The sequence below is a fragment of the Phycodurus eques genome, chromosome 5 (assembly GCF_024500275.1).
Source record: "Phycodurus eques isolate BA_2022a chromosome 5, UOR_Pequ_1.1, whole genome shotgun sequence".
Classification (NCBI taxonomy): domain Eukaryota; kingdom Metazoa; phylum Chordata; class Actinopteri; order Syngnathiformes; family Syngnathidae; genus Phycodurus; species Phycodurus eques.
This window is the reverse complement of record NC_084529.1, coordinates 26,365,990-26,377,405: the sequence shown is the minus strand read 5'-3', so window position 1 is coordinate 26,377,405 and position 11,416 is coordinate 26,365,990. Positions and strand designations below refer to the sequence as shown.

Genomic DNA, 11,416 nt, shown 5'->3' with positions numbered 1-11,416 from the left:
GGTCGGGGGCGTGCTGGAGCCTATCCCAGCCATCATCGGGCAAGAGGCGGGTACACCCTTAACTGGTTGTCAGCCAATCGCAGGGCACATATAAACAAGCGACCATTTGCAATTTAAAAGTACTCTAATCTCAAGTAATCAGGTTTTGTCTTTATTTCTATGATCATTTAAATTATTCAGCGGGCAACCACAAGCTTTTATTTCAGTACACGTTAGCTCAATCAATGCCCACATATTTGACACACTAATGAAGTAACATTATACTGTGCATCAGTATGCATTAGAGGAAAATAGATTACAAGTAAATATAATCTAACAATTGAGAGTAATGAATGAAAATGTTTCATGTTACCCACTGCTGCTGCCTTGCGTCTCCAGCAGAGGGAAGGAAAGACGAGTGGATTCTCGTTCAGACATTACCCCGATTTCGTCACACATAATTAGTATATTTTTTTTTTATTATAACTTGAATTTCATGAATAATCTGTCATTTTAAAAGCCGATGATAGATTGGTGTGATGGTGTGTGAGCATGCGTGCGTGAATTAGTAAAGTGTACAGTACGATCATAAATCTTATTTTTGTTTCAAGACAGTGATATGAAGGTTGATTTTTAGAATTCTTTTTGACTAAAAAGACATGTCATAGAGTGTGTCGTAGAGAAAAGCCATTTCTCATATGTGGGTAGAGAAAGAGTATTTTTTTTTTTTAGATGAACCCCTTTTTAATATTTAGTTTTTTGTCAGAGAACAGCCATATTTGTTCAATATTTTATCTTCAAAATAAGTTAGGATATTACAAAAAATAGTTCTTGCTTTTTTTGTGTCCAGAGGGGAAAAAAAGTTACATTTTGAAGAAAAAAAAATATATTATGAAACCTTTTTTTTTTTTTTTTTCTCCATAAGTGTATTTTCTAGAAAAAAAACATATTTTTCTCAATCTATTCGTCATATTTTTGGGGGGAGAAATCTAAGTTAAAGGGTAAAATGCCACTAAAAAAAAAAACAAAAAAACTCATAATACTACAAGAACATTTTTAAACATTTTAAAAGGGGATTTTGTTTTTGTAAGGAAAGAAATTAGGTGTTTTTCTTTTTACATTATAAAAAAAGTTTTTCTTGGGGAAAAGCCATATATATATATATATATATATATATATATATATATACATATATAACGTTTTTTTACATAAAAAGTTTCAAAGTAAGTCTAATGATTACAAGACTGGTTATTCGAGAGAAAAATAATAATAATTTGCGGGAAAAAAGTCAATGTTTGTTGAATAATGTCGCAGTCAATCAGACTCGAACGGAACAAATATGTGGTGTAAACATGGACGCACACAAGTTTGTGGAGTGACCACGTGTCAGTGTTTACTGGAACACTAATGGTGTCTACAAAACGTAAGACCATCTTTTATAATGTACAGGGAACTCGTAAACATCATACAAATAATATATATAATAATAGTGTTACCATGAGAGGGGGCCCGCGGAGCACTGGTGCTACACTGGCTCCCTCTAGTGGTATGAGAAAGAATCACTGCCTAAGTACAGTTCAGTCGTATTCAACTTTTTTAATACAATACATTTCCATTTAATCTTTTAGAACTGTGTTGTTTTTAAACTTTTAATTAGGTACCCATTTAATTAAATTTATGTGCAATAAATTCTATTTGAATCATAAGTTAAGAACCATTCTCCCCTATTGTTAAGCGCTGTGTTAATGTACAAACTGCACATATTACAGCGAATAACAATAATAATATACTGTGTACACCTGAGAGGAATGTAATGTTTTTGGTGCCTAGTTGGGCCTTATATGCGACTGTATTTTAGTGTTGGCCATTATGTTGGTAATTGGAGAGCTACGTTTTTTTTTAATGTCGATAGGCACTGCTCTGCAGCCATCTAGTGGACTGAAAGTGTACTGATCAGAAACACACAAACATTTCTGTCTTCCTCCTTGGCCTTCAGTGGTCCTTCTAGCGTCATTCTGTTGGGTAGCTAACAAAGGACGATGACAACACGAGCCTCCTTGGCTGAAGTAACAATTGCACACATTTGGGATGACGTGATTGGGATTTATTTCACTTCATTGGCACATGAATATAAACATCACACATTCAGAGTTCTAAGTAGCGACTGACACAGAACTGAAACTCGGAGCGGGCCAGAATGCGGGAAAAAGGCGCCGCAAAGTCAATCACGTTGCTATGCTAATTAGCTGAACTTGGTTAGCAAGTGTAGTAGTTGTGATTTGTCCTTGTTAACTGGGTTCTAGAAGCATTCGTTTGGTTCTAGAAGTGTGGTACAATTGTTGGAGTTCCTAAAGTGAGTCAGTGTTTCTTTAAATTCTGCCAGCAGAGCAGAGTGGTAGTGTTTTTGTTGTTGATTTTGTTCTAGAAATTGGTTAGTGTTGTTTCTTTCCTTTTTTCTTTTTTTTTTGGTTTCAAAAGCGTTGTTTTTTTTTTTTGTAGTTGCTTTTGTTTTGTTTTGTTCCTGAAGCAGGTCAGTGGTTTTTGGGTTCCAGAACGAGGGTAGTGGTTTTGTGCTTGTTTTTTCTGGGTGTCTTTTTGGTTCCAGAAGTGGGTCAGTGTTTTGTTTTGTTTAGTTTTTTGTTCCTGAAGCAATACATTTTCTTGTTGTTGTTCTACAAATTGCGCAGTGCTTTTTGGTTCCAGAAGAGGCTCGTTCATTTTTTATTTTTTTTTTGTTCCATAAAGAGGGTCAGTGGATTTTGATTCCAGAAGCAGGGCAGTGGATTTTTTTGTTTCAGATTTGGGGGTCTTTTTTGGTTCCAGAAGAGGGCCACATTTCTTTTTTCGTTCCAGAACTGTGCAAGTGTTTTTTTCTGTCTTTTTTTGGGGGGTGGGGGGTTCTAGAAGCGTGTCAGTTTCTTTGGTTTAAGAAGCCAGTCAGCATGTGTGACCATGAGGGTGCATTTCCTGAGTCCAAACATGCCATCACAATAGCATGTTTTTCCTTGCATTTATTTGCAGTAACTCGACTCCACTCCTGAGCGTTTTGGTTTTTTTTTGCACTAGAAGTGGGTCAGAGTTTCTTTGGTTCTAGAAGTGGATCAGCAGGTGACCATGGAAACACAAGACGTGTTTCTTGAGCCCGAGCATTGTTTTTGTTGCATTCGTGTGCGTTGAGTCCACATGACTCCGGAGCCTCTAAAGAAAGGGGTTCTTTGGCTCCAGAAGTGGGTCAAAATGTCTTTGGTTCTAGAGGACAGTCAGCATGTAACCACAAAAGCACAAGGCTATCTCCAAACGTCCAAGCGTGAGCTCACAACAATTGCCTTCATGTGCATTATCTGGCCTTATCTGGCATTATCTGGCCTCACTCTAAAGCCTCAAATGTGTTTTTTTGGTTCTCGAGGTGGGTCAAAGTTTCTTGTGCTCAAAAAGCGGGTCAGCATTTGCTTGTTTCTTGAAGCAGATCAGCATGTCCAACTTGTGGTATCATATATGCCCCCAAACACCGGCAGCGTGTTTTTATTGCCTCAAAACAACTTGTGAGCCTCAAAAGTATTTTTGGGCTCGAGAAGCTGGTCAGAGTTTCTTTGGTCCTAGAAGCGGGTCGGCATGTGACCACGGCTCCAAATACACATGGCCCAGTAGAGTGTTTTTAGTGCATTAACTGGAGTCTGTCTCACTCCTGAGCCTCAAAAGTGTTTCTTTGGTTCTTGAAGCGGGTGAAAGTTTCTTTGGTTCTAGAAGCAAGATCACATGGCCCAGGAGATGTTGGCGGCGTGCTCCTTGGCCTTCATGCGCAGCACAGCGATGCTGGACGAACGTCTCTCGAACTCGGGCTTGGTCTCGAATGCGTGGTGGCCGTTGGCTGCCGGCGAGAGAAGCGGGTCGCCGCAGAAGTTGTTGAGGGAGACGTGACCAAACTGGTTCTGCTGGTTGGGGAAGTAGCCGTGGCCGTGGTCCCCGGCGGCGGAGGAGGCCGAGCGCGGGGAGTAGGAGGCCACGCAGGGTGGCGAGCCTCGGGGCAGCATGCAGGGGGACACCACGGAACCGGACGGAGGCGGGCCTGACCACAAGTTGTTTGGAAGCTGTTCAGACAAAAAGGAGTCATAAGCGTAAGGCCTGCCGCATACTGCGCGATGCTGTTGAACCCTAGCGGTCCGGACCATCGCATACATTTTGAGTTGATGACCGACTCCCACACATTGGATATATGGACGCCCTGAACAGCGAGCCTGTTTTGAACAGATCTTGGCCCGCCCACATTTTGGTCGAAACACTGCTTGAGCTGTGCCGTCACCACCAGAAGCGGGTCTGATTTCCTCATACTAGTTGATGTACTTTGGTTGGCTCTTAAGCAAGCTCGGAGCGTAATTGTCGCCTATATTAAAACTTTGGATGTGTTTTTTTCTTTTAAATGAGTGAAAATTGTGAGGGTAGATGAATTTGTGGAGGCTTGTTTTGCTGAAATCGATGGTTGTAATGCCTCCTCGCGGAGAGCAGTCGCCTGGCGTAAGTGATTCGTTTCCCCCTATTTACACAAGTTTGGTGAGCTGTTTGTTGGTTTGATTGCATCACTCACCTTTGGAAAAACAGTTTTGGAAGAATACATAACACAGCAGTTTTCTTTTATGAAGTTTTTGTGTGATCGGTGGCATCATGTAACTACGGACTTTGATGTGCACAGCTTGGGGACTTGGATGCGCAAGGATGGTTGACTGTGTATTAGTGATTTTTCAGCATATGAAATTAGCGATTGAACATACTTTTGAGGTGCTGGCTGTTGTTCATGTGAGAGTGCAACGGTATATGATAGTACTATAAAGCAACAATACCAAATAGAACAAAGGGGTGTTTGGAAACTCAAGCAAGCTGTTTTTTTTCTCCCCTTCAATTTCCTGAAAAGTTGTCAATTCGGAGGTGGTGGGGGGGGATCCCGCCCGAAAGCGACAATATATAAAATATGAAAATAAAATATAGTACATTCCTTTTTCCGGCTATGCAGGGAATTTGGTCTTTACTTCTGAACTGATGTCACACCAGGAGATCGAATTTGTTGATGAAAAAGGGGCGTTCCAAAGGCAATCGCTCCAAAACTGATTGATATTATTGGAAATAACTTCCAGTTTCATTTTCTTGAGCAAAAAACAGCTTGTTAGTGAAATTACAACAGTATATACAGTATTATGACAATATTTTAATAACACTAGTAATGCTGTCATAGTTTAAAATACGGGGCAGACTGTATTTATCATGTACCTGAATTAACACTAGAATGTTATTGTAATATTTTACAACAGAATAGAGAGATATCACTATTTACTAGCATTTGGTCTCAGTGAAGATTAATTAAGGGGGAAAAAAACAAAGAAGTTGCAAGGGAAAAAAATCATATACTGGATTTATTTGTATTCATTTATTTATTTTTAATTATAATAAAAAAAATAAAAAATAATTAATAATGGTTTCTGCAATCACAAATATTTTCACACATTCCTGAAAGCTTTAATTGTTTTTATTTAATCTACATGTTTTGGACTTTTTTTTTTTTTTTTTTCACTAATTTTTGAAATGTTTTTTTCCCCAAAGTGCTCTTATTCATTATTTGAACATAAAAAATAAAATGTATGCAAATACAAAAGTATTTAATTTTTATTAGTCTATTTTATTTCCAGGTAAATATAAAATCAGATTTTCGTCCAGATGTTTTATCTATTTTTTTGTTTCTTTAAAAAATAAAATCTAATAAACTGTAACTGAAATTTGTAGTAAATGAATGTTGTTTTTAATTGCTATTATTATTTATATATAAATAAACGTTTTTAAAGTGGGGTTTAAAATGTAAAATGCCCATAACTTTACTTGAACTCAAAAACTTCTCAATTCACTACAATACAGCTTATTATGTTTTTAAAATGTCGTCTGACAATTTAAAATTTTCATTGCTGTTCTTTTTAACAATTAGCGAACGTTATCATTATTTACAATAAAAGTGAACTAAATTAAATACGGACATCATCTGTTATTTTGTCTGCTTAAACTTCTTGAACTTACCCAAATGTCATTTAGTCAGATTCATGTGACATCTCCAATTGGTGGTCAGTCATTTTACCGCATGCTTCATAACATGTGGTGGCTGTATTATCTTTTTAGTATATTAAAAATGTCAAAGTTTGACATGCGTACCTGCGCGTAGCTGTCGTTGCGAGGCAGCACAGATAATTCATAGGCGGAGGCAAAGTGACTTTTGGCTTGCTGGATTTGTCCGTAACGTTCCCGCTTCCTCCACTTGGCTCTTCTGTTCTGAAACCACACCTGATACACACACACACACACACACACACGCACGACAAAAACATTAATATTCATCGTAAAATTTACTATTAATTTGGCTCTTTGGGACAGATCTTCTTAATGTTTGGAAATGTTTGTTTTTATTTAAAAGGTCAAATAATAAAAAATGATGTCAGAAAGAAAAATGTAACAAAAATTTTTAACAATTACAAAATAAAAATGTAAGACAGTTTGGAATATGTAGCTCAAGTTAAGATTTTTTTTTTTTTTTTTAGGTTTGAGGATAACGCTGTTTAGAAATACAGGTCAAACAATAAATTTTACCAATCACAAAAAAGATTAACTTAAAAACTACGTAAAGTTATGTGTTTTTTTTTTGTTGAGAAGTTGAAGAATTATTTTAATAAAAAAAAACAATTAATGAGTCAACACTAATAAAACTTTTTTTTTACGTTTTACAAGAAGCATAGCTAAAATGACATTTTTTTCGGAATGTTGGGAAAATTGTATTCATGTTTTTAAAACTACAGGTCAAATATACCAAAAAATAAAAAACATTTTAAAAAAGTGATTGTAAACAACAAATCAATTTATGTCACACACACACACACACACACACATATATATATATATATATATATATATATATATAAGTTATGAACGTTTGAGGGATTTCAGGACAAACATGGACTGAAAAAATAATAATTTAAAAATGATCTTAGAAATTATGTATAACTTAAGATATACTTTTTTGGGAGGATTTTTGACAATTTATTTGGGGTTAAGAATAAAAAATACAGAGCTCAAGTCACGATTTCTCCGGAATGTTTGGAAAATATTTGTTACGTTACTGGGAAAACATACAGATAATAAAGATCATTTTGAAAAACTTATTGTGAAAAATTCCTTCATTCATTCATTTTCAGTTCCGCTTATCCTCACTTGGGTCCAATTTAAAAACTTGAAACACTCTAAAATACAAAGCTAAAGTTGTAATGTTTTTTTTGTTGTTGTTGTTTTTAGGCTTGATAAAGATCTTCAAATGTTTGGAATTTCAGGCAAAATTTTTTTGTCAGGAAAAATGTTTTTTGATTGAAACCTTGAGGCATGTACATGGCTTTCGAACACTTTGTATGTTTAAAGAAATACAGGTTAAAAATAATAATAAATCTGAAAAACTAAAGTTAGGATTTGTGTTTTGAATGGGGGGAACAAAAACAACAATTGCACTGAGAACTTAAGATACTCATAAAACTTTCAATTTGGCAAAATATGTGGCTAGATTTCTCTTCAGAATGTTTGGAATAGTTTGTTCATTTGTTTATTTAATAACAGGTGACCCATATAAAAACTATATCTAAAACAATTTAGCAGTTTAAGTTTAAAAAAAAAATTTTTTTTTTAAAAAGCTGGACATTTGGAAGAGTTTCATGATGCTCTTAATCAGATCCAATTCCAATAGTAATAATAATAATAATAATCCTTAAAATCAATAACCATACCAGGACACGATCAACTTCATTGACAAGTCGAGACACTCCAAATTACGCAGCTACATTTCACTGGACTGTAAAGCGGCTCTTGGATTGTCTTTTGTTCAATCATGCAAATAATAATAATAATCATCCTCATCATCAATAATGAATCAATAATAATAATAATAGTCTTAAAATTAAAACATTTGATTATTAATGAGATTACAGTTTGATAAACTGGGAAAGATGTATACGTTACAATTTCTTCTGAGTCTTGATGACGCTTTTGGTTCAGTTTGAATTATAGGACATGCCAATAACAATAACAATTATTTAAAGTAAACAGAACCATTTTCTAACATCTTGAGACTCTCGGAAATAGAGTACGTAAATAAAGTTACGACTTCTTTGGAACATTTGAAGAAGCTTTATTCGGTTTAAATTGCAGGTCAAACGTACGGATAATAATATTAAGTATGGAAGAAAAAACACAACATCCTCATGTTTTGAACTGCAAACCATATCATTGTCAATAATATTACTATAAAAGAACAGCAACTGATCAAATAATTGACACCGAGCTACACGTGCGGCTGAAAATTAAGATTCCTTCACTACTTTAGTTTTAAATGACATGCTAATAACAACAATAATATAAAAAAAACACAAAGACTGGGAAATATAAAGCTAACAATTTCTTTTGGCACGGTCTGATGAAGATTTGCTATATTTGTTTGGAAATACAGGCCACATATGCCAATAGTAATAATCACTTTTTTTCAGTAAGAAAAAAATTCTAATTGAGAACATAAAAGACAGAAATTTGGAGTTAAAGGATTATTTCTGGCATGCACGGAGAAGCGTGACTACATTTGTTTTGAATTAGAAGACCTGTCAAACATATGATTAGAAATAATAATAATATATAAGAATACATATTTGACACCTTGCACACTCAAGTTTTTGTAGTTCAAATTACAATTTATTTTTGCATGTTTGGTGAAGTCTGGCGACATTTGTTTTAAATTATATTCAAACATGGCAATAATAAAAGAACTATAAATACTGTATGTCGGTCAAAACTGATTTCTTTTGGCATGCGCAGAGAAGCTTGACTACCTTTGTTTTGAATCACACGTCAAACATGCAAACAGTAAGATTAATAGTCATTTAAATAAAAAACAAAGTAGATATCTACAAATATTTATTTTCGAAAGTGTGAAAAGGTTTGACTCCATTTGTTTTGAGTTAGATGTTAAACATGTAAACAATAATAATAATACTTCTTTTAGAATAAAGAAAGCCCCTAATTGAAAACACATGGCAAAATAAACTTAATTAACTATTTAATTGAAAAGAAGGGAAAATATTTACCTAAAATGATTTCTTTTGGAAGGCTTGGAGAACTTTGACAGCTTTTGTTTTACACATCAAACGTGCAAACATGAAATCAATTGACTATATATAATTTAAGAAAGATGTTCCTAAAATAAAAATAAAAAATCTTCTGGCATAGTCGGAGAAGCCTGACTATATTTGTTTTGAATTACACTTGTATGCAAAAAAAATAAATAATACTCTTTTCTTTTTTTTTCTTTTTTTTTTGTACCTCAAGAAATTCATTTCAAACACTGCTAAAAGTTTTAGGCATATCTGAAAACGCTTGTACCACATCTTGAATTACAGGCCAATACAACAACTTCATTCAACTTTCTTTGTGTTTCGAGACGCCCTTGACGCTAACGATTTCTTTGGGAATAAATTCTTACAGTCCAAAACGAATTGCGCGCGTACCTGCACCCTGGCCTCCGTCAGCTCGGTCCTGGTGGCCAGCTGCTCGCGCACGTACACGTCCGGGTAGTGCGTCTTCTGGAAGACCTTCTCCAGCTCGTCCAGCTGCGCGCTGCTGAAGGTGGTCCGGTGCCGTCGCTTTTTGCTGCTGGTCACCTTGTCGTCGCCCTTGCCCGCCGCCTCGTCCGCCTCGTCGCCGCGGCAACATGACGCCGCCGGGCCGGCCAACTCTTCCGCCTTGGCCGGGCCGTAGCCGGCTGGGAGTGACCGACCAAAAAAGTACATCGTGACAAATTATTTTGAATAAATTAAAAATGTGAAAAATCCATCCGATGTGCCAGTTATTTGCATACATTTAATTAACGCGCTTTGAATGGGGATCAATGATTGAAAAAGCGAATTTACCGTGCTGGGGCGAGGCGCGGTGTTCGCCGAAGGCCTGCGCGCATTTCGGGGGAGACTTGGCGAAGTACACGCCGCCGTCCAGGCTCTCGATAGCCGGCTCCATGAAGTAGTCCGCGGCCTTCATGGCCTGGTTCTTCAGGCCGAACTTGTCCTCCATGAAGTCCATCATCATCATCTTGAGTGTAGCGGTCATCGCGGCGGCGGCACGACTTTATAGACCCCCAAATATTCTTCCAAGACGCCCCCACCGGCAACACATCGACAACAAGCGCTCTCCCAGCCTCCCCCCCCCCTCCCCCCTCCCTGCTCTCCCACGCAACTCCTCCCACTGGCGGCCCAGTCCACACCGAACTGAACCGAACCACACAAACGATCTGCTCTGGAAATGACAGGCTCAACAAAAGCTACGATTTCTTTTCGCAGCATACAGCTTGTTTTTGCACCTGCACTTTCATTATACATCTTCAATTGCTTTCACTTGGAATATGTGAATTTAGATGAGGTGGAAATACATAATTTAGTATTTTATCTGAGAATTAGTACGACAATCGCAAAAAAAAAAAATGTTCATGTGAGATATCGCCTCAATGTTCCTGCAGTTATAGTAACTGAAATATAAAATTCATACAGTGTTACAAAATATGATTTTGGCACTCAGTGTGTGCATAAACATCTACTATGACATACTGCATACACTTTTATAATTTCTTTAATTGGCCAAATTGCATCAATAAATTTGATACAATTTTGAGATGAGATGTAAATTGATTTAGGCAATTACCCACAGAGGGATGGACACAAATATTTTTAAACCAATGTGGATGTACTTGATATATATATATATATCTCAATTTTTTAAAGAAGTGTTATTCTTTGTCTTAACATTCGTCTAAGCTATTCAAAACGTGAATATTTAAATGGACGCATTTTTCACCAAGAGTTTGTTTTTGTAAATGCCTCTTTTTTATTATTTGGGAAAATGTATGTCAGTGACATCGCATTAATAATTAATTCCGATATGAAAATTGTGGTGTTGTGATGACGATGGTCTTTCTGGGGTCAGTGGTACCTGAGGCATGTGCTGTGCTGCGGGAGGAAAAGTCCAAATAAACATCAGTATTAAGGGGGAGGGGGCGGGATGTTTGGTGTGAGGGTCTTATTGGACTTCTAAGGAGAGCGAGTGTGGCGGCTGCACCACACTGGGGCAAATGTGAAAAGTTCACTGGGCTTTCTGTGGCTTTTGGTGCCAGCGGAGACCACGTCAGCTGAGGTCGGCCCAGAAGATAGCAAACAAACAAAAAACATTATTCAAATTTACTGTCGAACCTCCAAGGCCGAACACATGCTGATAGTCAAATTGTTCCAAGAATATATTTAGAAATTAACCACTGTCGATGGTCCGTCTGTCTTCATTTTAATGGAGAAAGCACAACGAGAAGGTGCTTAGTGCCACATTGTTTTTAATAACCTAA

General features: G+C 36.7%; 1 protein-coding gene across 1 annotated transcript; it reads right to left on the bottom strand.

Moving 5' to 3' along the window:
* Positions 1 to 2,669: 2,669 nt before the first annotated feature.
* alx1 (ALX homeobox 1) lies at positions 2,670 to 10,137 on the bottom strand. The gene is made up of 4 exons (XM_061677021.1): positions 9,945 to 10,137; positions 9,543 to 9,796; positions 6,166 to 6,294; positions 2,670 to 4,067 (listed from the first exon to the last, which is right to left on the bottom strand). Exons 1-4 carry the CDS (start codon positions 10,135 to 10,137, stop codon positions 3,732 to 3,734), a joined length of 912 nt encoding a protein of 303 aa, XP_061533005.1. The 3' UTR covers positions 2,670 to 3,731.
* Between the last annotated feature and the right edge of the window lie 1,279 nt (positions 10,138 to 11,416).